At 44.7% G+C, this 25901-nt stretch overlaps 1 protein-coding gene across 1 annotated transcript in view; it reads right to left on the bottom strand.

Moving 5' to 3' along the window:
* Window positions 1–25901, bottom strand: part of mrtfba (myocardin related transcription factor Ba) — a 279508-nt gene that overhangs the window by 74981 nt on the left and 178626 nt on the right. Inside the window, exon 7 of the mRNA XM_070900957.1 lies at window positions 1545–1610. Within this exon, the coding sequence (XP_070757058.1) occupies window positions 1545–1610 (66 nt within the window). The remainder of the gene's footprint in view (window positions 1–1544; window positions 1611–25901) is intronic.

The following is a 25901-nucleotide window of genomic DNA, read 5'->3' as shown; positions in this document are numbered from 1 at the left end:
ACCCAACACGTAACAAGTACCCTAACACATAACAACGATCGAATACAGACCTTAACAACTGAATCATGAAACATCGAGTGGATTCTGTTGTGTAAGCTGTTCGTGAATCGAACACCGATATAGCAATCATTCCAGCTGGCTTGACTAGCATCGTTCAGCCACTTGACGTATCCATTAATAAACCATTTAAAGACAATATAAGAAAGAAATGGAATGACTGGATGATGGAAGGAGAGAAATCATTTACGAAGGGAGGGAATATGAAGGCTCCGGATTTGCCTCTACTGTGTTTGCGGGTAAAAGAAGCATGGGCTGAGATAGATGGAGATTTGATTGTTAAAGCCTCTAATAATGCAGCAAACTTCAGAGGGAGTTGTGGGTGGCGATCTCTAGACCACAGCAAAGATACAGTACAAGTGACAATAGAAGCTGCAATCCAGCCCAGGAGATACCTGCCGAGATTCAGCGTGGATACGGTCTGCTTAACAGACTAACAGCCTAATCTTGGCCAGCACGTCACACCCGCAAATTTTGTATCTCGCGTATCATGCGACCCCCCAAATTTAGGTTACAATTTAGGTCTTCAAAAGTCGCATGATACGCGAGTATATACGGTATATCCCTTTGCAGAAGCATTGTGTTCTCCTCACAGCTTACTGTCCCAGTTGCTGTAATGGCCAGGGGATGGGGGAGGGGGAAATTAATGTGTGATAAGAGGCCAAAAGATTTTAAATGCAAATTTGTGGCAAAATCAGTAATACACATATAATTTCCTGTCATGTGAACGGAATCCAAAATGTAGTCAATTGCTTTAAAATGTTGTGCATGTGCACGAGTCCCATCCCCCTCCGCCCCCCATCCCCCGATCCCGCTCCTGTAGAGTGTTGTATTCAAGTTTCACATGTATGGATTTCTATCACCACATATCCAACTATCTGAAGCTGCATTTATTCTGTTCACAAATCAGCTATTATGCATCAACAGTACAGGTGTGGGAATAATCACATTGGAATGCATGTTGCATAAATGTAGCACATATGAAATAACATTCTTAATCATGTTGATGCAGCAGCTTCTAAATAGCACTATGAAATCACTCAAATGCTATTAGTTTTCAGCTTTCAACACAGTAAAATGTACATTACTAATTGACTTAAGTCGCTTTGTACCTATCTATCTGCCAGCTGTGCAAACAATGAGGAATTATGGAATACCAGGTTTCTTAGACAATACCAAATTTTGTCACTTACAAGTTTAGAAAATGTTTCTCATTGATCGACAAAAAGTGGATATCCTACCATTATCCAAAGTGTAATTATAGCACTTATGGGAGTAAACTTTATAGCAAATTACGTTAAATCCTGGAGAAATGTTCCTGCTTCAGTAGAATGGAGCAGGATCCTGAAAGTTGATTTTCAAATCCTATTGCATCTTTTGATGAAATCATCATTCTATTTAGTGTCATAATTCTACTGTGACATCTACTTAGTGACGGGCTGTATGACTTGTGTTTTACTTTATAAATTTACAAGAAAGATGCTTACGTGGCATGATTCCCTGGTCCACCAGCTGTTCTCTTGTCCGTCTCTGCTGTAGCCTTAATTGAAGTACTGCCAGGGAAAGGAAGGAAAGAAAATACAACATCAACACAGATAAAGTGACATGCGACAGCCTATAAACAATACATCAATGGTGCGGAGTATGGTAAGTTAGACAGTTTCTCCGATCACTATCGTGGTGATCATTCACTAGTGATGATTAATCTGACTTTGCTAAACGAGTTGCTACATGCTGCCTTCATTTATAATGATCAATGGGGTTTCTATTGTATTGATCAGGTTACAGGTATGATACCTCTAACATAGTCTACCGTTTCAGTATAGGAAAGAATTTCACAGCCTGCACAATCTGCACTGGGCAAAGAATACCACAGTTCATAAAAGTATAAATCAGTGACAAAGTTGACTGTTATCAGTTTTTGCAAATATGGCTTGACAGTAAAGAATGATCCAAATTTAGAAACAAGAACTCTTGGACCGATAGATAAGAATGCAGCCGGGAATGCCTGTGAACCTGGGACATTCTGAAATTGGATGAGAAACAGCACCGTCAACTTTTTTTTCTGGTTGTTTGCCATTTATTTTTCTTCCTATCTCTCCTGATTCCTCCTCACCTACTGGGGCACAGTTCCACCAGCAGCACTTGCTCTCTGGTATCCAAGAGGCCATATTCATGTGTAAGCCTCGACAGCAAGCATCCGACTGTAAAGACATCTCAGCCAAGCCCAATCTTTCTTCAGCCGGCATTCACAAGCACATGTACTTCTTAGGGATCTCTTTATGACAATTAAGAACAGGAACCAATTTTTCTCTTCACATTTAAAAGCACTGGCCAATTGTAGCACCCCTGCCAGTGACTCGGAGAGCAAACCTGGTATCTTCTGTGTTAGGTTAAAATGGACGCCGGGAATTTTCTCATGGATTCTCCCGTTCAGCCACCATAACTCCGGCATAAACCCTATTTACAAATCTAGCCGGGGTTTCCACCAAAGATATGGTGGCCATTCTTTTGAAACATAGTCACTGATGTAATGTAGGGAAACATGGCCATCAATTTGTGTACAGTAAGGTCCCACAAACAGCAATGAGATAAATAACAGATAATCTGTGTTTTTTTTTAAAAGTAATGTTCGTTGAGGGATAAATATTGCCAAAACACCTCTGCTCTTCTTTGAAAACGGAATCACTTGCGAGGGTAGATGGTCGGTTTAACATATCATCTGATTGACAGCACATCTGTGCAGTACTCCCTCATCATCATCAGAGGCAGTCCCTCGAAATTGAGGAAGACTTGCTTTCACTCTAAAAGTGAGTTCTCAGGCAGCTGTACAGTCCAATGCGGGAATTACAGTCTCTGTAACAGGTGGGGCAGACAGTGGTTGAAGGAAAGGGTAGGTGGGGAGCCTGGTTTGCCGCAAGCTCCTTCCGCTGTCTGCGCTTGGTTTCTGCATGCTCTCGGCGACGAGATTCAAGGTGCTCAGCGCCCTCCCGGATGCTCTTCCTCCACTTTGGGCAGTCTTGGGCCAGGGATTCCCAGGTGCCGGTGGGGATGTTACACTTTATCAAGGAGGCTTTGAGGGTGTCTGCCCACCTGGGGCTTGCTTGCCGTGTAGGAGTTCCGAGTAGAGCACTTGCTTATGGAGTCTCATGTTGGGCATGCGGATGATGTGGTCCGCCCAATGGAGCTGGCCGAGTGTGCTTCGATGCTGGCCTGAGCGAGAACACCAACGTTGGGATTTGCAGGATCTTGCGGAGGCAGCGCTGGTGGTACTTCTCCAGCGCTTTGAGGTGTCTGCCGTGTCAGCCTATATTATGTGTTTAAGTCTCTGGAGTGGGACTTGAGCCTACAGCCTTCTGACTCAGAGGTGAGAGCACTACTACTATGCCTAAATGTGGGTCAAAAAAATATTGCAAATGAGGTGGATTTACTGCAGATTAAAGTGTTCTACAGATAATGATGTCACGACATCATAGAATATGCATTTTTTTTATGAGGGGTAAAATAAATCATGGCTCTGGTTGTGAATGAGGGGGCATTTTTAATTGGTTACTTTAAGATTCTTGCTCATTGGCAATTGTGCAGTTGATAGTTGCTAGAGGAATGTTTGTTGTGTTGCATGCAACTTTCTGTAGTGTATGGAACACAGCTGTTATGAGTTTGAATGGTAAGCCCATTGTGTTGTGTCTGTTGTGTCCTTAGATGCTCTAATAATGACTTCAGGAGGCAATGTGATGTATTTGAACTGTAGTGACCTTAGTCCTTTATTTGCTAACTCCAGAGTGAGGATCACACCTGATGGCCTGCCTTTTATACTAGGCCAGGCACACCTGTACAGGTAACCTACAAGTCTCCCACTGCTGTGCCCTCTGGTGGCACACCGTGTGATAGTACCATCAGTAGCCATGAAGGATACATGACATCAATTTCCCCCAAGCCTTTAGTGCAAATCGCCTCTGCGTCGATTGTGCTCTGGGCTTAGCTCTATCTGGGCTCTAACTGATTGACCCTTGGCAGGTTGTTTCAATCTTGGATGAGTGGTTGGTGCAGTAGAGTGCTGGTGGTTGCTGTTTGTGTGTGTCCCTGACCACTCCATTCTTCCCCACCCCCCCATGTATAGATTATGCCAGAGGCTCATTGCATTCATATACATTCAAGTTCAGGAAAACAAGGTTGCATTACATTTGTGGTTCTGTTGTGAGGCAAGTACATTAGACTGGTGAGATACATTATCGATGCAGTGACCAGTGCGTAAGGACAAACTAGTTCCAGAACTGCTGGATGGTGTCCCTGCAGTCTGGTGGTGGCGCGGTGCCCAGTGCTGGCAGTGGGAACCCGGTTGGTTCGAGTTGCCTGTTCTTGAGGCTGTTGCCGTGGTTCCTAGCGTCGGGCAGGTTTACAGGTGCCTGTGATCTGCCTGTTCTTTCTTTGCGCCCTGGGTCGCTGCTGCTCCCTGAGGAGCTGTCATCTAGCAGTGCACAGGGAACTGCTGACTCGCGGCCTGGACGTTGTTTGGTTTGGGATCCTGGCTGGACCCGGTCCCCTTTGGGGGAACTGTAGCGGGTGACCCTTCGTTTACGGGTATAGCCTTGGTGGTGATGGGGTCTGTGCCTTAGCACAGTCTGCTCTTTCAGGCTCGTGGCGATTGGTGCCATTGGATGCCTGAGAGATGGAGCCGATCAGGGGCAGTGTATTGATACCGGTGCCGTTGACCTGTTGAGATCGCTTGCTCTGCAGTTCGTGTGTGTTGGCTGCTTGTGGCCACACTCCATGGTGCATAACTCTGGTCCCCGAGACACAGGCTACAGTATTGGGTAGCTCGCTGAACCTGCGTGCTCCCGATGGGTGTCTGCCCACTGCATGGGCTGCGTGCAGTTGAAATCCTACATCGCACAACTTTTCATTACTGATAATGGATACTCTGTAGTTCCGATCGTGCGACTTTTCCTCGCTGGTTGCATGTACACAACTCTGATCGTCAGTTACACATTTTGTCTCTAACTTACAGTTGCTATTACATTGCTTGAGTGTATGGAACTGTCCCTTTAATTGTAGTGGGTTGCAGGCCTCCTTTAAGAGAGCCTTGCTTGCTTTACCACAATCCTCTTCTCTGTTTGGTGCCACGTGTTGCTCCATCAGCGCTGCACCTCGTGGTCTGGCCACGGCCATCTTTTTCTTCAGCACCTCACCTCGTGGTTTGGGCGCCATCTTTCTTCCATCCATGATGTTGACTCCGGTGATCCTCTTCTCCCTGGGTTCTGCCACTGAAGCTGAGACGTTGCCTTTGGATCTGATTTTCTTCCTCCAGAGTCCTGCCACTGGAGCCTGGGAGGTGTGTTCGGGTCGTCTCAGCTGGATCATCTCCACGCAGTCGTGCTGAGCAGTCTGTGCCTCGGGTGATGTGCTGGTCTGCTGTCTGGTGCCGGGTCCACCCTCAAGTGAGGGCTTGCTGTGCCTCCGAACACGGAGACGTCGATCGCTGGAAGGTTGAAGTCTTCCCACTTCCAATGGATCTTCTCCATCCATCTTCTGCCGAGCAGCGTAGGTCCATCACCTGCAACAATCCACAGGGGTAACTTGTGCACCGCGCCATCATGGAGTACCTTTACATTCGCACTACCAACGACTGGGATAATTTCATCGGTGTAGGTACACAGCTTTGCCTGAACCGGGACCAATTTGGGTCGTTCAGCTTGATTGTCCCATAGCCTCTCAAAGGCTTCTTGATTCATTATTGACTGGTTCGCCCCCATGTCCACTTCCATGAAGACTGGAACGCCATCTATCTCAACTTCCATCTTCAACGGGGAACACTCGGTGGTGCAGGTAAACATGCTATATACCTCATCGTGGGGCTGAGCTGCCTCTCTGCCTATAGTTTCATAATCCACGCTGGATTCATGGCCATCTGCAGACTCTTCACTGACACAGTGAGTCATATTTCTCTTACACATTCGCTGGAGGTGGCCCTTTGTGCTGCAGCCTTTGCATACATAGTCTTTAAAGTGGCACTGGTGAGCCCTGTGATTCCCTCCACAAGTGTGACTGTGGTATCCACCGACAGTAGCTTTGGAATTGGCCATGAGGGCCATCTTCATATGACAAAAATGCCGAACTCGCACGGTGCCTCCAGCCTCCTGAGATCTGCGGCTTATTTCGCGATTTCCTGGCCTTCGGGCCATCGGTGGGTATAGAACTGGTGTTTGGCTGTGAGGATGCTCTCCTTGGGCTTGAATTGCTCATGGATCAGGGTTACGAGCTTCTTGTATGTCTTGGTCATTGTCTTCGCTGGTGCCAGCAAGTCCCTGACGAGGCCATAGACGGTGGACCCACAACTGGTTAGCAAGATAGTTCTGCACTTATCAGCCAATGTGGCCGGGTCATCTCCTGCCAGGTCGTTTGCTGTGAAGAAATGTTTGAGCCTCTCCACAAAGGCGTCCTAATCATCACCATCGGTGAACTGCTACAACGTACCGAGGGTAGCCATTTTCGCGTGAAAGTTCGTAATCTCGTCGCCAATTGTTGTGTCCTTAGATGCTCTAATAATGACTCCACGAGGCAATGTGTTGTACTTGAACTGTAGTGAGCTTAGTCCTTTATTTGCTAACTCGAGTGAGGATCACACCTGATGGCCTGCCTTTTGTACTAGGCAGGTACACCTGTACAGGTAACCTACAAGTCTCCCACTGCTGTGCCCTCTGGTGGCACACCTTGTGATGGTACCAACAGTAGCCATATAGGATACATGACAGTGTCCATCTATATTGAAAGCATGCCTGTAAAAATTGTACCTCCATGGGTATTCTCGCAAGCCAAACAATACAGCTCACTGTTTAAAACAAAACATACCTGTTAAATTCACTTCCCAGTGCTTAGATACTACTTGTCAATCTAAACACTTTCCTAACTTGAAATCTGAAGGTGCATTCTGGAACATCTTGTGGTCCTCAGCGACCTGTATAATTACCACATTGGTAATTTACCTCATGTGGAAACCAGCTTCATTACAGTAAGTGATCCCACCATTATGCAACCGCTGTAAGAAGGTATTTGAAGCGAAGAGTTGTAATCCTAAAGTGAGTGTAGGTGGGTTGATACTATAAAATAGCTACCAGACTACTCTAATCCAACACAGTTCTGATCAAGTAGCAGTGTGGCTGGTAAATAATCTGCATTTAATTATTCTTTAATTAGGATTACTAATTGATCCATATTACATAGTTTTACACCATACATAGCACAGATATACAATTTTAGAATTAGACTACAGAAATGAAGAAAATTGTAACTTAATTAAAAAGATGACAGAGCATTAACTATATAGCTGATGGGGTTGGGAAGGGTGGTGTTGCATAAAATAGACAGCAGAGTCTCAAGTTTAACTCAGGATGCGATGTGAGGTCAGGGCCATCTTAACTCCTGGGACTCATTACCATACTCCAGGCCTCACCCATGTGAACCGGACAGGAATGACGTAGAGGCTGGCAAGCGGGAGCAGCACGAGACCACTCCCCGGAGACTTGCAGGAATGGTCCCTGATAGTCAGTTAAGTGCATCAGGGGTTGGGGGGGGGGGGGCGACACGATCGCAGTCGGGGAAGGGAAGCCTGGGACTGAAAAGGCCTGTGGTTTCCTTATGGAACCTGTAGGAGCATGCCTACTCCTCATGGCCCACAAGGAAACCGTAAAAACATTAAGTTTACCTATTTTTTTGGGCCTGCTGCTGCTATGTGTTGTGTTCCACATGAACACCAAGCACGAAACTGAGTGTTAAATTGGCGTTGATGTTTAAATTGGGTCATCGGACCCAATCCCTTTCACTTTAATAAAATAAGACTCAAGACTTGCATTTATATAATGCCTTTCGCGACCACCGGATGCCTCAAAGCGCTTTACAGCCCATGAAGTACTTTTTGAAGTGTAGTCACTGTTGTAATGTGTTGTAATGAGATACTGCCTCTATTTTAACTCCAGCATACCCCATTCTCATTGGGTGCGGGGGGTTAAAATTGGCTTTCAGATGCCAGACAGATCTAAAAGAGGATCAAGTATGATTTCACAATGTATTTACTAAAAATACATCTTAAAAAAAATCAATTCTATTAGGCTGCAAAATATACAAGCAAGCCAAAAGTTTTATTACATCATAAACATGCAAATGGTATTTTCATTTTAGTCCCAGGCTTATTCACTTGTTATAAATTGTTGTGCTTTTATTATCCAGTCAACACAAAATTGGGTCGGAAATTTGGCTGGAGATTTGCTTCTTTTAAAATATAATTTCTATTGCATGCTAGAAACCGCACAGCCATAACTGTCATTATAAATAGCTCCAAAAATAGCTGGGAATAAACATCTTCATTTTTTTGTTGGGGAGATACTTTCAGCACTTAAGCCATCTTGTCCTGTGTGCTGTGTTACACTGCAACTGAATAACATCCCACATCTTCATCCCTCTACCAGTTAGTACCAGACACTCATCGTCAGAGGTCAAGCACCTAAATGGACTTTATACACGTACAAAACATTTGTGAAACACAGGGACTATATCAGAAAATTGAATCTCTAGTAATGTGGAGTACCGGATACCTATAAACAGGGACAAAAAAACCAAGCTTTACTGTCAAAGATCTAAGATGATTCTGCAGGCTGAATAGTCAACACTTTATGTTCACACTAATAACAACAATTAAAAAAAAAAAAATGCCCCTAGGGGCTAGAATATCCCCTGGGATCACATTTAACGCCCAGTTACCAGCCGTTTTGGACAAAAATGGAAATTACCGCCCGTTTCACCTCCCGATTATCGCCGGTGGTAATTTCGGCCTACGATTATCACCGATGTTGCTGCAAATCGCCTGCCCACATTTGCTGCCCAGAAATTCCCCAAAATTTCCCCCAGCACTAATTTCCAGAAAAAAGTATTTTTTGAGGCCCGCTACTGCCCATTATTGCTCCGATCAAAACTGCCCATTTTTAAAATACTTACCTGACTTGGGCACAGCATTATGCACGATTAAGGGGCTCAATTTTACCCAAGCCCATTTTCTGGCATATTGCCAGAGTTACGCCCGTTTTTCTAGGCCAGAAATGCGCCGGAAATACTTTGCCAAAGTTTCTCCGATCTATAATTCAAATTTGGCACCGCAGAGCGTGTCCAGTCACCTCTGGGTGGAGCCTGCTATCTGCGCCGAAAAAAACGATGCCGCACCTTCTGCGCATGCCGACAAAAAAAGTTACGTTTTTGACATAATTGCAATGGACGTGCATGTACACTACAACTCCGAGTTGGCAATCGGCCATTTTTAAAGAGCCAGTTGTGTGTGTGAGAAGGAGTGTTGTGTGAGAACATTGGAAAATCGGAGCTGCAGCAGTATAAGATGGAACACGGTGCAAGAACAAAACATTTCTTGCAGGGTGAAGTGGAGACACTAGTTACTGTGATTGAGAACAGATGGCAAGAGCTGGACACCAACAGAGGTCACATAAAAGTTCCACCCAAAGAAATGAAGAAACGCTGGAACCAAGTTGCAGAAGATTACTGCGCAATGGTGACCACCCCGAGATCTGGACGCCAGTGTAAAAAGAAGTGGCAGGACCTTGGTCAAGTAGTTAGTGTAAGTCATATTTTCATTTATTCAAAGCATTTGCAATTGTAAATGTGACCAGCTGTATATGTCCCACCCAGCAGAAAGACACCCTCTCTAAAAAGTTATGTTTTCATCTTTGCAGAGGAAAGTGGCACACAACAAATGGGACAGAACTCGAACAGGAGGAGGCCCGGCAAATCTGCAACCACTGACACCCTTGGAAGAGAGGGTCGCTGCTTTGATGGATCCTGCCTGGAGAAAAGCAACCACAACTGCACAAGCTGGGCCCACACTCGAGGGAGAGGGTAAGTCCTGCAAATTTCACGGTCTGGCTTTGCTAAACGTTAAGTACTGCGTGGGCTAGCCATGCTTCGGTTCATGGGGATGTCTCCGTCAGCTATGCTTTGGTTGATGCAATGTACTATCATTCATCGTGGTCCTTCAAATCAGCCTGCTGCCTGTGCTGTGTGAGCCTACTCATGCCACCCACCCTGCTCCCTTCTCTGTGCTAACCATTTGTCTGTGTTCTGTTATATTTTGCAAAACTTGAAGCCGACCCTGACGATGTAGAAGAAAATTCAGATGAGGACCAGCCTGAACAGGATAACATCTTTGAATCCAACCCTCCAGACCAAGAACATGGGGGAGAAGGGGACGAGGGAGGGGGGACGGAGGATGGAGCTGGATGAAGCCCCCACTGTTTTAATTACTTTGGAGGAGGTGCCGCTCATTGCGGTGACAGCCCCTTCCGTGACTAGTGGTTTAAGTGGTGGTGGGACATTCCATGGTTTCCAAATATCCGAGGCTGCGGGTCCCAGTGGTGTGGTGCAGCAGGGTATACCCAGGGTCCCACCTTCCGAGGCTGCGGGTCCCAGTGGGGGGGGGGGGGGGGGGGGGGAGTACAGCGAGGCACACGCAGGGTCCCAGGGGTGAGGTGCAAGCCACACCCGTGGGGAGTAGGGGAGGGAGAGCTCGGCCGCGCTCTCCTGAGGTGCAGGATCTAACAGATGTAGTTCACATGATGTCATTGAGTGCGGAGAGCATTGACCTTACCCGATCACTCCTGGACACCATCAGTGGGGTGAGTGATGAGGGATAGCGGGACTATTGGGAGAAGTAACAGCAATGTCACGAGAAATGGGAACAATGTCCAGGACCATCAGTGAGGGAATACTGACCATTAGGGAGGGAATGTCAGAGATAGTGCAAACATTGTCACTGACCATGAGGGAGGGAATGTCACAGGTAGTTGAGACAGTTTTGCTCAACATGAGGGAGGGAATGTTGCAAGTCGTTGAGACAGTGTCAGAGCACATGAGGGACGGCATGTTGGAGTTAGCTGCTGCAATAAGGGAACATGCCCAGACCCCGCGCCCATTGACAGAATCAACCACCACTCCCACTCCAATCCCCACACCAGCCTCTGGAGAGCCCCAAGCCTGGCCCCCCCACCTCCTCAACAGGTGCGCACTACCCGAGATCTTAGAAAGAATAAGCTTGGTACCAACCCCAGAAACACTCCACTACCCCTGCCCGCAGGTGGTGGTGCAGTCACCAAGAACAAGCGCGGCGGGCGGTCTTAGAATAAGGTGGAGGAGAGATGGGTGCAGCCTTTCTCTGCTGCTGTTGATGATGTTGTTCTTATTGTTACTGTTGTAACTGTTCTCAAATTAAAAGTTTTTGTAAGTTATGGTAAATTTACATGTTTATTAGTAAGTGATCTTAAAGTTTGTAAGTAATCGTAACTGAAAACTTTAAAGTTTGATACAAGAATAATTTTATTAACTTAACTTTAAGTACAAACTGTTTGTTAAACTTTTGAATAAAATATATTTTACATTAAAACTGAACCATTTCGTGCATAAGCCTTCCGATCGGAACCTTCCTTTCTCCACGCCCCCGCCCTCCCGCCCGCCCCCAAACTCATTGCAGTCTTCAGAAGCCTTCTGATCGTCACCTCGCTCTCCGGGCTCAGTGCATAAGCCTTCTGATCAGTCGGCACTTCCCTCTTTCCCCCTCTTTCCCTCCCACCCCCACCGGGCTTGTTTTCCATCCGAACCTCAAGCCCGTGTCTGGCCGCGGGGATGATTCTGCCGGCCAAAGCTACGACCCTCCAGCCCTGCTTGAAGACATTCGGTGGTGGCATGAGAGTAATAAAAAAATGAAAACTCCTGAAATCCAAAAAACTTCCATTTACTACGTTGACAGGTAAAAAAAGTTGAACTTTATTATGGATTTTGAGTGTTCTTAACTCCCTCCAAAATCTTTGATAAAAACAATGGCGCATTTCAACGGCGATTTGTCAATGTGCGCTGCTTTCTACTAACTCACCAGAAGGTTTTTCGGGAGTGGCCGGATACGTCGACCTAGGAAGAAAAATTATTGGCCAAACTGCGGACCTGAAACTAACCCTAACCGTAACCCTATTACGTCAAAAGAAACACACAGAAAAATTGTAACTAACTCAGTTATGCCAGTGCAGATCGCAGGGAGAAACTTTGAATAAAATAAATACATCAGAAAAAACGGCTGCGCCAGAAAAACGGCGCAAATGACCCAGGAAAATTGAGCCCTAAGTATTGCCAGCTGGGATACAAACTTCATTCAGAGTGGAGATTACGAGAAACTTTTCACCATCATAACTGGCTGGCTGATCACTCCAGCTGTTCCGTCTTCTCCAATTTACTTTACATCACAAAGCCAGAAACTTTAGAAGATCAGTCAACTAGACACTAATCCGACCGTAAATGGTCACCAACACCATGACCTGCAAGAGCATAGCTCAAACAAGGCACAGCTCCAGCAGGGAAACTTCAGCTACTTCTGTGTTTTAATACAATCTGCTATTGGCACTTGCAGGTCATTTCACCTGCAGTCTCGCTAGTCGACTTAGCTCAGTTCCACTCTGGGCTGTGAGCGTCTGAAGACAACAGCTCCAGCCTCTAATGCAATAATGTCAAGACACTCACAAAGTGCCATCACAGAGAGCAGCATAATAGCTTCCCATCGATTCCGCTTACATGCTTAAAATGGCAGATGCAGTAAACATCCTGATTACTACCTCGAGAATTACCTTAGGGGCTAGTGCAAAGAGCTACCAGCACAGTCACAAACAATATCAAATCCTCATGTGACACAACGAGGCTGGCAAGAACCATCAAATATTAAATTACAACAGGCCGAGAGCATTATTGAACAGCAGACGGCTCCGGGCGACACTCCCAGACCAGGCCGCAGCCTCACCAGTCCACACAATCAAGGAGCTTCGCTGACATATTACACGATAAATATATTTTTAAAAATAAAGGAGGCGAGGAATACTCAATGAGCTCCACTGCTGACATTATGCAGGAATTGGAGCAAAAGAGGGTTAGTGGACAACAGTGAAGCAACAGCACAATCCTCCACCCACCTCTGCAGTTTGAAGCTGTCCAGTGCTGTCTCAGTCTTCTCTGCACATGTGCAGGGTCACCCTTGACCTCGAAACTGCAGGAGAATGCATGCGCAGAGAAGCTTTTCCAGCCGTTTTGTATCGTGGTTTTGCTTGCCTTCAGATCGCCGAGTTTTGGGCCTCCGCCGCCACCCACTCCCGCCCATCATCGGAACATTCTGACACCGTCGATATTGAAGAGCAGAAAACCGGGGGAGCGCGCACCAGTGGTATTCCGGCAGTTCAAAAAATGCAACCGCCGGAATACCGCAAAGGATCCTGCGCCAGTGATCTGAGGTAAATTTCTAAAAACTCTGAAACGCATTTTTATCCGGTGCACACAGTACTCATAATGGTAAGCACAATATTCGATATTCAACATTTCAGATCAGCAAAAGTAGAATTGATCATTTACCATGTCAAAGCACCATATTTGGATTTGTTAATGTACTACAAGCTGCGTCTAACAGCTAACTGGAATTTCTAGTCAATGGAAATTTTAAAAATTGGGAGAGATGTGAAGCAGGCTGCCGATTCGCTATCATCCGTTTTATAGTACAGGTGCAGCGTTGAAAATCCGGAGTTCCGGAATCCAGACCTGCCGACCCTGGGGCCCCGCCACTGCCCGACCTCGGGACTCGCCCCACTGCCCTTACCTCGGGGCCTCTTCACCGGCCCGCCTGACACCTCCTCTTCGCCGGCCCACCCGAGCTCCTCCTCCTCCTCCTCGACGGGGCCCCGCCCAACGACCTCATCGATGGGGCCGGCCAGCCCGAACAGCTTCTCGGCGGGGACCACCTCCCCTTTCTGACGTTCTGAAATCCGGAAATACCCAAACCTGGGCTCAGGTGCTTCCAGATTCGTGACGTCAGAAAGACGATCGAAAGTCCGGAAAAACCCGGAATCCGGAACGGCCTCAGTCACAAGGGTTCCGGATTCTCAACGCTGCACCTGAAATGCACACATTCAAAATCTACACCACTGTGTGGGAAACTGCACCATTATTGTATAAAATTGCATATGTTAATTTAAATGTAACCCTGATTTCTGACATTGCAACGCTGAGAGATTATGGTAAAAATCCAAATTCTTCTGAATTTTGACAGTACGAGACAACTTGGACAGAGGTTTCAACAATAATGCAACTTTTGAACAGTTCAATCAATTGTGTCTCCACATGAAGATCACACTTTTAAACGCTTCAAAACTGAAATTAGTTCATATTAATTTTGCTTAGAATAGGAATTTCCAACTTGAACAACAGAAAATTCCCGATAGCAATAGGCCTCAATGGCAGTCTAATGTTAATTTAGTTATTGATACTAAAAAAAAAATTGAACTACCAGTTTGCTTGCAACGCACTTCATTGCAATTCCCATTTTAATGCAACCATTTCTATACTCCTGTTTTTTCCTCTATACTCCCTCTGGTGATAAGTATGTTTTATTGCAATTTAATTTATTGCAATTCCGCTTATATGCAAGTGTGACACACAGAAATCCTGCTTTAATGAGACTTTTCACCTTTGAACCAGAGGTTCTAATTGGGTTTCATTGGTCAATGTGCTTGAAAACCGGTTTGACCTGGTTTTCAGTCAACTTTAATTTTTAATAGTGTTGTGCTGAAGTCAAATTGCTTTTCAAGATGGCTCAATAAAAATAGCAGCATGACTTGAACAGGGTGAAGGAATTGGAGAGTCAAAAGCTCGTCGCACAGACGCATGGTATTTCTGAATCTCAGGTATCTAGAATTTTGAGAAGAATTTTCTGCACTGGAAGGGAATCATCATCATAGGCAGTCCCTCGGAATCGAGGAAGAATTGCTTCCACTCTAAAAATGAGTTCTTAGCTGACTGAACAGTCCAATACGAGAACCACAGTCCCTGTCACAGGTGGGACAGACAGTCGTTGAGGGAAAGGGTGGGTGGGACTGTTTGCCGCACGCTCCTTCTGCTGCCTGCGCTTGTTTTCTGCATGCTCTTGGCGATGAGACTTGAGGTGCTCAGCGCCCTCCCATGATGCTCTTCCTCCACTTAGGGTGGTCTTTGGCCAGGGACTCCCAGGTGTCAGTGGGGATGTTGCATTTTATCAAAGAGGCTTTGAGGGTGTCCTTGAAACGTTTCCTCTGCCCACCTTTGGCTCGTTTGCCGTGAAGGAGTTCCGAGTAGAGCGCCTGCTTTGGGAGTCTTGTGTCAGGCATGCGAACAATGTGGCCCGCCCAACGGAGCTGGTCGAGTGTGGTCAGTGCTTCAATGCTGAGGATGTTGGCCTGGTCGAGGACACTAACGTTGGTGCGGAGGTTGATGACTTCTAAGCTCCACAAAAAAGAAATCACAGCATTCTTCGCAGCATAAAAAATACTCAAGATGTAAGCATTTTTCTTTCATTTTTAAGGTGCTATACACGTTTTACCTTTTTAAGATGTTGTAAAAAAAATTTAGCCAAATAAAGGTCATGCAGTAGCTGAACAGCCTAGATTTTTGTTGTTTGTCACATTATAGAAATTCCTGTTTTATCCCAATCTTGTGAGGTTCATCCGTATTCAATCGTTTGTCAATTTTTAATAAACCAGCACAGGAGGGGTTTTTGCACAAGCACAATTTAAATAAATTGAGTAACTTTGAATTAACAAGAGCAGACTGTACCGCGTGAAACAAAATTAATGGACAGTTAGTTTTCCTTCACAACATTTGCAGCTGGTAGGTGACAGTTGCCTCTCAGATTAATACCAGACTTCAACGGCCAGCGGAATGTAAAAAGGACAAAAATAACTACTGCTGACTTTCACAGTACTAGCTTGAAGATCAATGCTATGTAAACAAATAAAGAAAACTTTATGAAGGTTTACTTTATGTCAAGAAGCTAAAATAGCACAGAAGCATTCCCAACAAAAGCAGCATTGAAAATAAATCATTACTGAGGCTTGAAAGTGCTGAGATATAAACTTGTATATTGGTGGTAGCTTTTGTACCTAAATACTGATTACTTTTAGTCAAAACATCGATAGGGCATACTTCACGATGAATTTATTATTTATCTAGATGCGATGGGGAAATGGGCCTGCATCTGGCGGATATCATTTAATATAGGTAAATGTAGCCTTGTGTACATAGGTAGGGCCAAAGCTGTTGATTAGGAGAAAGTGCTAGGTGTTAGTGTCTGAATCTCTAAATGTTCACAATGAGTGCCACAAGGCTATTGCAAAAGCAAAGAAGGTGCTGGGATGTATTGTCAGGACAATTATATACAAAATAAAACATAGCGGCCAAGAGCTTCCGCTGTGGAGCAATCGTGATCCGGGCACAAATTGCGCTCGTTTTCAGAAGTTCAGAAACTTGCTCAAGTTTCTGCTCAAACTCATTTGCATAATGTCGAATGTAAAATCTTCCATAAGCCAGCACAATCGGACAGTGTTTTACAACGAAATTTAAAAAAAAAAATTTGGATAAAAAAATATTCATTGATATATTTAAGAGTGGTAATCGGCTGCAGTTTTATTAATACAGCTGAAAATGGGTTGATCACACAAAAAAAGCATTTTTAGTCAGTGTCTATTCCACCATTTGAGAGTAACCCAATTTTAAATATCTGCAAATGACTTAAAAAAAAAACTATACAAAACCATTTACTAGTTACATTGGTACACAATTGTCAGTTTCTTAGTAAATTAATAAAAAAAACGTAAAGGCTTTTAAAACGCGCCTATTAGCTGAAAAAAATGCTTGATTTTATGAGCCTATTTGAAGGCCCGCAAACAGGCGCAATTAGCGGAAACTCGCCATGACGATTAATTCGATCTGGGGGCGGGACCAGTTTTGTGGGTGGGGCCGACTTCAAGCACAATGCTTTCAAACTAGCACAAAAGGAAACTCGATTTGCACTGAATGTAATTTGTGCTAGCAACTCTTCGATCTTTGGCACTGGTTTGGCCAATTTCGGGCGAATTGCGCTGAAACGCCAACCCACTGTGTAGTTTTGGTACAAGACCCTGGTTAAGCCTCATTTCGTCAATCACGTCCAGTTTTGATCTCCTCACATTGTAAGTGATATAGAAGTCCTGCAAAAGGTTCTGAGACCTAGTTCAAAGGTCCTTGGTTACCACGATAGGCTTACAGAGCAGGGACTTTTTAATCTAGAAGCATAGACTTTGAGGAGATTTGATTGAGGTCTTTAAAATTATGAAAGGATTAGATTTGGTCCATGTGGATAGGCTATTTGAGTTAGATAGGTTAGGGAGGACAAGGGGACACAAGTATAGAACTAAGGATAGAACTAAGTAGGAGGTTATTTCTTTTCACAAAGAATGATCAACCTACAGAACAAGTTGCCGGTTCATGCAGTGAATACAGAATTGCTGCAAACATCGACTGTGACAAACATCATTACATATAGAAGATAGGTGGAGCATTGGACAATGTGTCTCCCAGTCACCGTGCTTAGCCCTGAACGCATGTCTTTTTCTAACTTCTTTCCCATCAACACACTCTGAGCTTATCCTGTCCACGAGACCCGTCGTCTACTCCCTTTACCCCATTCCGACAAAACTGCTGACCACCCAACTTCCCTTCCTGGCTCCCATGCTAGCTGACATTGTAAAAGGTTCTCTCTCTTCAGGTACTGTCCCCCTCCCCTTCAAAACTGCTGTCATCACCCACTTCCTCAAAAAAAACACCCTTGATCTGTCTGCCCTTGTAAAATGCCACTCATCTCCAACGTTACCACTTCCCAAATCTGTGCCGATCTTTCCTGCAACTCCATGTTTGAATCTCTCCAATCAGGTTACCCACCCCTGCCATAGCACTGAAACAAGCAAAGTATCAGCAGTGGCTTCTCCACACCGTTTCCTCTGGAGTCCTTCAAGGATCTACCTTCCACTGAAGTTAATGGAAAGGAAAAATCGAGCGGTTTGCGTACCGGACTTTTTGTGCTCCTGCCGAAGTTGAATTTTATCCCCATAGAATTTGGGACTCATTGTGTCAGTAAGGTATTATATGCAATGAAAAATAACTAGCTAAAACTCAATCAAACTACTCTGAGGAAAAAACCTTGGCCAGCTTTTACATGATCCTGTGTTCTAATGTTGCTAAGCTCTGAAGGAAGTTGCACAGCAGAAGGCAGCCCATGATAATAAATCTTCACAGAGCTGTCGTTACACTCTAATTTACTGCTCTCCACTTCTAATCCAAAGATGTAGGCTGAGCCAAGGAGCTAATCACTGCCAAGGATTTGTGTGCTCAGTTTATGGGTATTATTTACTCCATCCTTCTCCCTAGTATCTATCTGAGGCTAAACCAGACTGTTTGCAACCTAGGCGTCATATTTGGCCCTGAAATCAGCTTCTGCGGCATAACTAAAACCGCCTATTTCCACCTCTAATACTGCCCGCCTCCGCCCTAGCCTCAGCTCATCGCTGCAACCCTCATCCATGCCTTTGTTACCTCTAGACTTGACTACTCCAACGCATTCCTGGCTGGCCTCCCTACGTAAACTTGAGCTCATCCAAAACTCAGCAGCCCGTGTACTAACATGCACCAAGTCCCGATCACCCATCACCTCAATGCTCGCTGACCTACACGGGCTCCCAGTCAAGCAACGCCTTGATTTCAAAATTCTCATCCTTGTTTACAAATCCCTCCATGGCCTCACCCCTCCCTATTACTGTGATTTCGTTCAGCCTCACAACCCCACGAGATGCTCCTCAAATTCTGCCCGATTGAGCATCAACCATCAGTGGCTGTGCCTTCAGCTGCCTGGGCCCTAAGCTCTGCAACTCCCTCCCTAAACCTCTCCGCCTCTCTACCTCTCTTTCCTCCTTTAGGACGCTCCTTAAATCCTACCTCTTTGGCCAAGCTTTTGGTCATCTGCCGTAATTTCTTCTTATGTGGCTCGGTGTCAAATTTATCTGTTTTGTCTTAAAACACTGCTGTGAAGCACTTTGGGACATTTTACTATGTTAAAGGTGCTATATAAATACAAGTTGTTGTTGTTGTATTCTACCTAAAGAAAATTCACTCGGCAGACTCACATGACAGTGACTCACTTTGTTAAAAATAAATCCAACAGTTGTTTACAGCACTGTTGATTAAGATACTGTATCTGACTAAGATTACATATACACTGGTGTCTGTAAAGTAACCTAGACCACGGAGATATTCATTACAAAAACTGGATATGATATAATTTGTCAAATATCTCAGCTGGATACAATCCACTTCAATGACATATCTGGCAGACCTGGCCATGGTGAGAGCCCTTTATCTTAATCAGGATTAACATCCTTCCTATCCTAGATACTCCCAACGCAAATCAAAAGTTAGGTAGTACCCAGAGCCACAGTTGACACTGAACTTTTTAAAGAAAGAACTTGCATTTATACAGCTTCTTTCACGACCTTAGGATGTCCCAAAGCACTTTACAGCCAATTAAGTACTTTTGAAATGTAGGCACTGTTTTTTGTTGTATTATAGCACAGGAATCAGCATGCAGGATATCAAAGCATGCTGATGTTTACTCAACATAATCATTATCATAGGCAGTTCCTCGAATCGAGGATGACTTGCTTCCACGTCAAAAAGTTCACAGATGTTTCAATGAAGGACCTAAAATTCCAGGTCCCGAACTAAATCTTGAAGTGTGGAAGATGCCTGTGCGTGGATTTTTTTTAAACGTGTGGTGGCCGTTACACACCAGCCACCAAACGGGCTTGACAGAGCTAGGTCTTGGTCCAGTGACAAGGATTAACCAAGACGACTGGAGACCAGCTCTGCTGCACAGACCTAGTGCACACACATATCGCAGTGTGGGCTGACCCATGCTGCCCCTGGGCCCTCGCCTTTTCTGGGCCCCGACATAATGCAAACCATCCAATGATAGAGTAGTTGCACAAGTGGGTCTTTTCTGATTGGAACACCAAATATTGCGATTTTCTTTAAACAGAATAAGATATGGTACATTAGAATCCTGCGGGATAGAACTGGGCAGGTCAGATACAAAAATCTGCAAGATAGACTGCATCATTATTCACTACACAATAATATAAAACTATTCTATATTATAAAAAGGATATAGAGGCACTGGAGATGGTGCACACATGATTTACTAGGATACCAGAACGGAGAAGTTACAGCTATCAGGGAAGATTGAACAGGCTGGAGCTCTTTTCTCCAGAAAAGAGAAGACTGAGGGGTCACCTGGTAGAGGTCTTTAAGATTATGGAAGGGTTTGATAGGGTAGACGTAGAGAGGATGTTTCCACTTGCGGGGAGACCAGAACTAGGGACTTAAATATAATACAGTCACTAATAAATCCAATAGGGAATTCAGGAGAAACTTCTTTACCAAAAGAGTGGTTGAAGTGTGGAACTCATTGTCACAAGGAGTGGTTGAGGCAACAGCGTCGATGCATTTAAGAGGAGGCTGGATAAACACATGAGGGAGAAAGGAATAGAAGGATATGTTGCTGGGGTTAGATGAAGAAGTGGGGGAGGAGGCTCATGTGGAGCATAAATACCGGCATGGACCTATTGGACTGAACGGCCTGTTTCGGTGCAGTAAAAACTATGCAAGGGGCAAAACCCAAATGTGACAACTCGGATGCATCACAACATCAAGGAGTTTGCTCTGTTTGTAGATTGTATTGTATTGATATTCATTATATATTATTCTGGACCAATCGAGGATGGAAATTATGTGAACAAGAATATATTAGAGATGTACTGTAGAATAGGAAAGTCACATTTATATGCAGCTGAGCTAGTAACCATAGCAACTCAACTACTCCAAAAGCAACATACCACACTTGTATCTGAAGGGTGGATAGGGCTGAATAACTATGAGAGCTACTAATGTTATTTAGCTCATAATTTAATAGAATTAAATCTCAATCCTTGGGAGCAGCTTTCTGGTTGGAAGAAACAGTTTTGCCTCACTGTTTATAAAATTGTGTAACATTATTTTATTCTGTTCAATACATCAGGTTCTTCATTTTAATTTCTACTGAATTTCACAACTGGATTTCCAGATTTTGAAAGTATTCCTACTCAGAATTTAGTGAATTCTTCCCTCATTTTAAATCTATGACCTCTGGTTATCGACCCACTTGCCAGAGGGAATAGTTTTTCTCTAGTTACTCTATCAAAACCTCTTATCATCTTGAAAACCTCTATTAGGTCACCTCTTAACCTTCTCTGTTCCACAGAGAACAGTCATAACTTTTCCAACCACTCCTCATAACCGAAGTCCCACATCCCTGTTAGCACCTTGGAGCTAAAAGTGGCGGACCACCCAATCCTCGGTGGTCTTGCAGTGGTCAGTCAATCTTCACCGCCCGGTACCGCTGGGGCGGAATGTTGGCAACATTGGTGCGGGCGGTCTGAGTGATGCATCAGCGGAGTGCGAAGGACGGTCTGCTCTGGCGGTGCAGGGCAAGTTGGCTGGGACTCGGGACTCTTTGGGTCGCAAGTTCTACGCACACGTGCTCATCCATCGACCTTCACCCCCACACCCCCTCCCCCCCTGCCCCCGAGAAGGCCAGAGACTTCCGATGTCGGATCGCAGGTAAGTGTAGATTTTTTAATAGTTTTGCGCAGTGTTTTTGATTTATTTATAATACTTATATTATTTATGCTACCAATTTTGGACTTCTGGGCGGTCTGTAGGGTGCTCCGTGTGGGTGGACAGTATGAATTTCCCGCCGGGCGATATGTAGGTATTTTTGGATCAATTTTGCGATTTTGGACGGTATGTCGGCGGTCTGCGGGCGGTTATTCCAGCAATTTCGGGCCCCTTGTTTATCCTCTACTCCAACTGAGGCCTAATCAGTGATTTATAAAGTTCTAACATGATCTCTTTGCTTTTATATTCTACTCCTCTATTTATACACCCAAGTAACCCATATACCTTTTACCACCTTATCAACTTGTCCTGCCACCAGGATTTTTGTATATGGACACCAAGGTCTCTCTGCTCATCTACACTTTTCAAAATCGTGCCATTTATAGTCCACTGTCTTTCCATATTAGTCCTCCCAAAGTGAATCACTTCACACTACTCCGCATCAAACTCCATTTGCCATGCTTCTGCCCATTTCACCATCCTGACTATGTCATCCTAAAGTCTATAACTATCCTCATCACTATCTACTACTTTCGCAAGTTTCACATCATCTGCAAACTTTAATGCTACTCCCTACAGTCTAGGTAATTTATAAAAACTGAAAAGTGTAACCGACCCAAAACTGACCTTTGGTGAGCACTACTGCAAACCACCTCCCAGTCTGATAAACATCCATCCACCATCACCCTTTGCTTCCTGCCACTGAGCCAACTGCGTATCCACACCGCTATTTTTCCCAATTCTATGGGCATCCATCTTCTTAATAAGCCTCCTGTGTGGCACTTTGTTGAAAGTCTTCCGAAAGTCCATATATACAACATCTACTGCACTACATTGATCAACCTTCCCTGTTACCTCATATAAGAATATCAATGAATTCAATCAAGTTAGTCAGGCACGATATACCTTTAACAAATCCATGCTGGCTCTCCTTGATTAACCCAGGCCTTTCCAAATTAAAGTTTATTTTGTTCATGATAAAGGATTCCAAAAGCTTCCCCAGCACCGATGTTAGTCTGATTGGCCTGTAGTTTCTTGGTTTATCCCTCTCCCCTTTCTTGAATAGTGGTATAACATTAGTAACCCTCCAGTCCTCTGGCACTACTCTTGTATCCAATGAAATAGCCTCTGCTATTTCTATCTTTGCTTCTTTCAGCAACCGAGGATGCATTCCATCCAGACCAGGTGATTTAACAACTTTCAGTTATGCTAATCTTTTTAGTACATCTTCTCTATCTATTGCTATCCTGTCCATAACTTCCCTCTCCTGTTTTAGTGTAAGCTTCATATCATCCACTTCCTTTGTGAAAACAGATGCAAAGTTCCCACGAAATTTAAAAAACTAAAATATAAAAGCTGAAAATTAAGCATCGCCAATGTAATACTCAGATGTCTACCCCAACATTAGCTTTCAATGAAACGCCCCCCCAAAGGTTCCCACCCCCAATCATAGAATCACAGAATAGTACAGCACAGAAGCAGGCCATTCAGCTCATTAAGTCTACACTGGTGTTTTTCTCCACATGAGCAACCTAATCAAATCCCACTTTTCTGCTCGCTTCCCATACTCTTTTAATATTCCTCCTTTTGACTCTACTTCCATTTTTATAGTCACTTTTGTCTCACCTTTATATCTTTGCTGGCTTTTTCCTTACTCACTGAACAAAGCAGAATAATGAACACGATGGCTATTTCTGCCAAACAATCTCAGTGACTATTTCCCTAGTTCCCAGGTGGCCTGGAAAGCCTGCAGAAAGGATCAATTGCAGGAAATCCTATATCTGTTCCTTGGATCAGAACTTTTGGAGCCATAGCATTCTCTGGCCATCAGGGCGGGCAGGAAACCTGCTCCTATGTGCTCGAGCCAGAATCTAGGTCGCCTGTGACAGCGGCAAGGAATAAGGAACTACTAGCCCTGTCTTGACACCTCTCCTGGACTGCAACGCTGAGCTAAGAAGAAATCCATGTAATCATTCTGTGGTATATCCAAGCACTGCGGTTACACCTTTTAAAATAGGATACTCTCGTCGTAAAGTTACATTTACAAAATCCACTGAAGCAGATAATCTGCGAATGCTGACGTGCTGTCTGCTTCTGTACTGTCACAGATCACTTCCATTAATAGTGCATCTGTTAGTAATTTAGCTACTATTTGGTTCCTACCAAAGCAACGAGAGAACAATACTTTAAAACCTGTCGAAATTGAACGATGTCTATTTTACGTGCAGAGTGTACTGTTATACTTACAGAACTGGTTCGAGACCTGGACCGACTTAAAATGGTGTAGTGATGCAGTGCTGAGTTCTACTGCGGGCCCCACGTCACTCCATCTAGGCAGAGCACCAACATCCAAATAACAGCTAATCTTTAGCATAGAGCCAATGGAACTGTTGGCATTTGGCTAATGCTAACAATACTAGAGATAAATTTAAGAGTTTCCCAGATGGCTTGACGAATGACTAGGAATTTTTTGAAGTTTACTTTGCATTGGTTGCAGATATAGTGTAATTGATGTGAAGACAAAGGGTTGAGAGGCTACCTTCCTAAGATGGTCAGAAGCCCACCTCTTCTTACCATAATTTGATTCAACATCAGTTCAGCAACTAATTACACTACAAAATTTGTTTCGATGCAACAATGGAATTCGATTAATGCAAAAGCTGAAATATAAGGGCCATTACACTAGAGCAATTAACGTTAGAACAAAAATATTGAAAACAGTAAACAACAGATGATATTTAGGTTAATGCATTCCTGGCAACTCTTCATTCAAAGTACATTCAAATCTATAGAACTAAACATTGCTCAGCAAAAAAAAATGACTGAAAGAGCTATCCAATTAGTACAAAGAGTCAGCACAGGTATGGTGGACCGAATGGCCTCCTGTACTGTACGATTCTATGATTCAATGTGTTACAGCTCTTGTTTTGTGTTAGCTGTGGCTCAGTGGGTAGCACACTCACCTCAGAGTCAGAAGGTTGTGGGTTCAAGTCCCACTCCAGGGACTTGAGCACATAAATCTAGGCTGACACTCCAGTGCAGTGCCAAGGGGGTGCTGCACTGTCGGAGTTGCCGTTAAACCAAGGCCCCTTCTGCTCGCTCAGGTGGACGTAAAAGATCCCATGGCACTATTTCAAAGAAGAGTAGGGGCATTATCCTTGGTGTCCCGACCAATATTTATCTCTCAATCAACGTAACAAAAATAAATAGATTATCTGGTCATTATCACATTGCTGTTTGTAGGAACTTGCTGTAAGCAGATTGGCTGCCACGTTTCCTACATTACAATAGTGACTATACTTCAAAAGTACTTAATTGGCTGTAAAGCGCTTTGAGATGTCCGGTGGTCATGGAAGGCGCTACAGAAATGCAAGTCGTTTTTTCTTGTTTTAACATTGCTGTACATTATAAGCAGCACTAGTAATTTTCTGTGATAAGTTATCACTCAGAATCTGGTGGGCGAGAAATCGTGCAGCACCAGTTAAGTGTAGAAATTTGCAGGACTGGTTTGATCAAGCGATATTGCTGCATTCAGTCCAGCTAACTTTTGCTGCTCTGCGGTGCTGCACCAATCACAGTCTAAAATCAACCCCAAACCAACATTAAAAGGTAAAGGCCCCGATATTGGTGGCCTTACCGCCCACGGCCACCGAGTTTGGCTGCCGTTTTCCTTTCGCTCCCAGTTTCCACGTGGGCTGGAGCGGGCGGGAGGGGAGCACCGCTGGGAACCGCCCGCTGACGACCTCTGGCAGTCAAGTTGTGTAAGTAGCCTCCCGCCCGCCAAGCTGCCAGATTGGTGCGGGCGGGAGTCGGAGCCAGCAGGGGGAAGGACCGCTACGTGGAGGTTGTTCTTCTCCCGATGGGTATGAAGACCCGCAAAAGGTTAGTGAACATCTTTAACTTTTTTTTTTACAGTGACTTACCTGGATGGGGTCCCCTGAAAGTGTTTTGGTGAGGTTTTTTTGTGTGATGTTTTTACTTTTCAGATCTTTCACCCTCCCTGGGCCCAACTCCATCCTTGGCGGCACTTGGACAGCAAGCTCCTTTCCCACCGAGATTGAGAGCTCCCGCCCGCTGCCGCCCAGATTTACAGCGTAAGCCGTTATTTTGCCACCAGGCAGTACTGCCACCTTTTTTAGAGGAATCTTTCAGGCAAAGTACCGCCCGGACTCTCAGCGGTCCTTTGGGCGGCAAATGGGCGGGCCTTGCAGCTC

Source organism: Pristiophorus japonicus, chromosome 15 (assembly GCF_044704955.1).
Source record: "Pristiophorus japonicus isolate sPriJap1 chromosome 15, sPriJap1.hap1, whole genome shotgun sequence".
NCBI classification, from domain to species: domain Eukaryota; kingdom Metazoa; phylum Chordata; class Chondrichthyes; family Pristiophoridae; genus Pristiophorus; species Pristiophorus japonicus.
This window is presented reverse-complemented; position numbering and strand designations above follow the sequence as displayed.